At 32.3% G+C, this 3,652-nt stretch overlaps 1 protein-coding gene across 1 annotated transcript; it reads left to right on the top strand.

Moving 5' to 3' along the window:
- Positions 1-1,590: 1,590 nt before the first annotated feature.
- LOC121221011 (transcription repressor OFP1) lies at positions 1,591-2,674 on the top strand. The gene has a single exon (XM_041101308.1). The coding sequence runs from the start codon at positions 1,756-1,758 to the stop codon at positions 2,635-2,637; it is 882 nt and encodes a 293-aa protein (XP_040957242.1). The 5' UTR covers positions 1,591-1,755; the 3' UTR covers positions 2,638-2,674.
- The last annotated feature ends 978 nt before the right edge of the window (positions 2,675-3,652 follow it).

Genomic DNA, 3,652 nt, shown 5'->3' on the forward strand with positions numbered 1-3,652 from the left:
TGATAATATTTAACATCAAACCCAAGCCAATACCCTAGTTTCTGCACTTTGATCCAGTCCTTCTTTGTGTTTTGTTGTGACTCATGATTTTGTCCTAAACCAAAACCTAATAATGCTATACAAAGTTTTCAACCAGTACATTGATTTTATGCAAAAAAATTCAGCATAACCAAAAGCTCCTTTATGAATTATCAGTGGTTTTGTTGTTTTCAATTTGCCATTTCCGATTCTTTTTTTTGCAAAGAAAACAAAAGGATTCATAAAATTTAGACCCTATGGATGGGTATCTATAAGTGTTTGGATTACAAACAGAAAGCAAACGGGTAGAGCAGATAAAAGCTGAACATGGAGCTGCCCTACCCCTTTTTTCATATAGCTCTTTTTACTAGTTTACGTGTAAAAGAAAAACAAAATGATGTTTTGTGGGGTCGACCTAAAGGCCGGCATGTGAGCCACGTCGACCGAACATTTGGTAAAAAATCATATCAACCCAACTCAGTTTTTAATCTCTGGTACGAAACACATAGCTGCTGGGGCCTGTACCGTACCAATATATTAAAAACCTCTTAGTTGGCTACATCTTTCAATCATATCCATTATACTTATACAACTAACCAAAATTTCTTCACAATCTCTAAAATAAATACCTTAATTATATAAGTTTATTTAGTATGAAATTTGGAGTCTGCTTTACTTTTTAAAAATTGGAATCGAGTATTCAGTCATTATAATTTACAAATATTGAATATATTATTGGATAGTTACTTTTAAAGTTAATGATTTAATAGTAAGGATTAATAATGGTATCCAATTGGATTAACTTTTTAATTTTTATAAAATATAGCATCAAATTTTAATGAATTAAAGTGCTGAAATTTATAATTAAACTAAAATTATTAAAACGGGAAATTCTTTAAATTATTTAAAAATTAAATTATGGTCATCATAATAGTTTCTATTTTTCATTTTTTTTAAGTGCAGTTAAACCTTGTAATTCACATTAATTGGCTAACATATCTTATCCCCGTTCATCTTCGGCGTAAGAGCACTCAATCAGTGAGCTATTACGCACTGATTGAGTGGCTGCTTCTAGGCAAACCTCTTGGCTGCCTCTCCATCTCTACCTCCTTTATCACTGAGCGATCATTTAAGGGCCTTAGCTGATGATTTGGGTTGTTTCCCTCTCGACGATGAAGCTTATCCCCCATCGTCTCACTGGCCCTAGATGTCTAGTCAACTGCTGCGCCTCAACGCATTTCAGAAAGAACCAGACGTGATTAGTGATTTTAATAAATACATCACTATAATTTAACTCATAACAAATTAAAGTATAGGATTGAATTTTTTATAAGGTGAGTGTTATTAGATTCCATCATATTTTTTTTGGATTTTTTTGAATAGTTTATGATAATTTAATTAGAATTTTCATTTTCTTATACTAATTTTAAATTTTAGGATTTAAATATTATTTGGTAAAATTTAAACTTATTTTCATAAATATTTATAAAAAATAGTTTTTTTAAGAAAGTGAAAAATTAAAAAAAAAACTCTTATATAATAATTTAAGTTATTTTCCCCTATTTCATCCTTTCTTAGACCCCACCCCTTTCTCCATTTATTTTTCACTGTTCTCATACATCTTCTTCCCTTCACTCATCATTCCCCATATATCTCTAAATCCATTTCTAGAGATTTTTCTCATTTTTTTTTTCTGAATACCATTAACTTTTTGACACGAAGAGAGCAAACTCTTTCATGGGAAATTACAAGTTTCGGTTATCAGACATGATACCCAATGTCTGGTTTTACAAGCTGAAAGACATGGCCAACAGCAACAGAACCAGAAACCATAGCAGCAACAGCAACAACAGGAAAAAACAAAACCCTGTATCACCCTCTTCGAAAACAAAGCAACCCCACCATTTTTATCCAAGAAAATCGTATTATTTCACAAGAGAACTTATCCCAGCTGATAATAGATTCTATGCTTCTCCTACAAAAACCAAATCCATTGATCCCCATATTTTCCCGGACCCACCTAGAAAATCTTCCAAACAACAACGATCTAAGAAACTAAACACCAAGCTTGTTGTTGCTTCATCTCTTTCACCTTCTTCTGACGACAGCTCTTTGAAACATGAATTCAGAGCTGATTGTATTCTCACAACTGAATCATTCGATAACATGGTTTCATGGTCCCATAATAAACTCCCTCCGATCATAACCAAGGCGGCTAAAGAACCAACCAAGTATCGGACAAGTTCAGTCTCCCTCAAGGTCGTCAAACAAGACAAGAAGAACATTAGAGTGAACTCTCCTGGTGTAAGGCTTAGAGTGAATTCTCCAAGAATCGCAAGCAGAAGGATTCAAGCAGCTCAAGGTCGGAAAAGTGTGTCGTCGAGTTCAAGCTCGAGTCTTTCCGGTAGCTGTGCGGTGGTGAAGTCATCGTGTGATCCACAAAGAGACTTTAGGGAATCGATGGTGGAAATGATTATGGAGAACAACATAAGGGCATCAAAGGACTTAGAAGATTTACTTGCTTGTTACCTTTCACTCAATTCTGATGAATACCATGATGTCATCATCAAGGTTTTTAAGCAAATCTGGTTTGATTTAAGTAATGTAAGGATGAAATAATTATACTTATGAAAAACATATAGAGTTTTTTTTTTTATGTGGGTTCTTTTTTTCTAACTTTCTTGTCATTTACTCTTTGTTTTTTCAAGTAAATACTGCTAGTTCTTAATGTGCAGCTGGTAACTAAACAGAATCCATTGATGGCAAAGCTTTGTTTATTTTAGTGCTTGAATAATGTAGCTTTTTCTAATTTGTCCTGTAATCCATATGTTTTACATCAAAATCTTGGCAAAGCTTTTTCTTTGTTTTGAAAATGGGGAAAAAAAAACATTAAATATAGGTTGAGAGCTCATTAATGTGCTACCTCCTGCACTTCATGCACTGGCTGAAGTTCTCTATGAGCAATTCCAATAATGACTATATTTATGTCCAAAATTTTCACTTTTTTAAAAAATAGAATAAATCAAAACAATTTAACAACAACAACTAAAGCTTTTAAACCCCAATTTAAGATCCAAAGGAAAGGCTCTTCAATATGTTGTATACCAAAGGAAAGGTAGAGCCTTTGCGCGGCTTGTCCCTAACCTTTGATGCTCATTAAATAAGGTTTAAAGTGTAAGGTTTGTGAATGTAAATTTTTATTTTTATCCCTTTAAAAATTTTGAAAGTAGAATTAATGTCTCCAAGATGATAAAATTTCAGTTAACCCCCTTTAAAAATTTTAAATTAATAAATTTATCTAATGATAAAATTACACTTTAATCCTTTAAAAAGATATTTATTGTTTTGCCGCTGATCAACTCCTTCCCACTAGATTCATGAGGCATCGATTAGTTGATAAAAAATATGCTTCTCCCAACGTTTTAAAAACTAGATTGATAGTTAAACCAATCAAATCCCGAGTTGATCATCAGTCCAATAATTAATTAAATAAAAATTCTATAATAAGTTGAAGCATCAATTTTTTATCCCAAATTTTGGTGTTTTTATCCATTCAATCCTTATATTTAAACTAATATACCAATTGGATTACAATTTAACCAATCTAACTGGTGGATGAAATGTGATTGGAATA

The sequence above is a fragment of the Gossypium hirsutum genome, chromosome D09 (assembly GCF_007990345.1).
Source record: "Gossypium hirsutum isolate 1008001.06 chromosome D09, Gossypium_hirsutum_v2.1, whole genome shotgun sequence".
Taxonomy (NCBI): domain Eukaryota; kingdom Viridiplantae; phylum Streptophyta; class Magnoliopsida; order Malvales; family Malvaceae; genus Gossypium; species Gossypium hirsutum.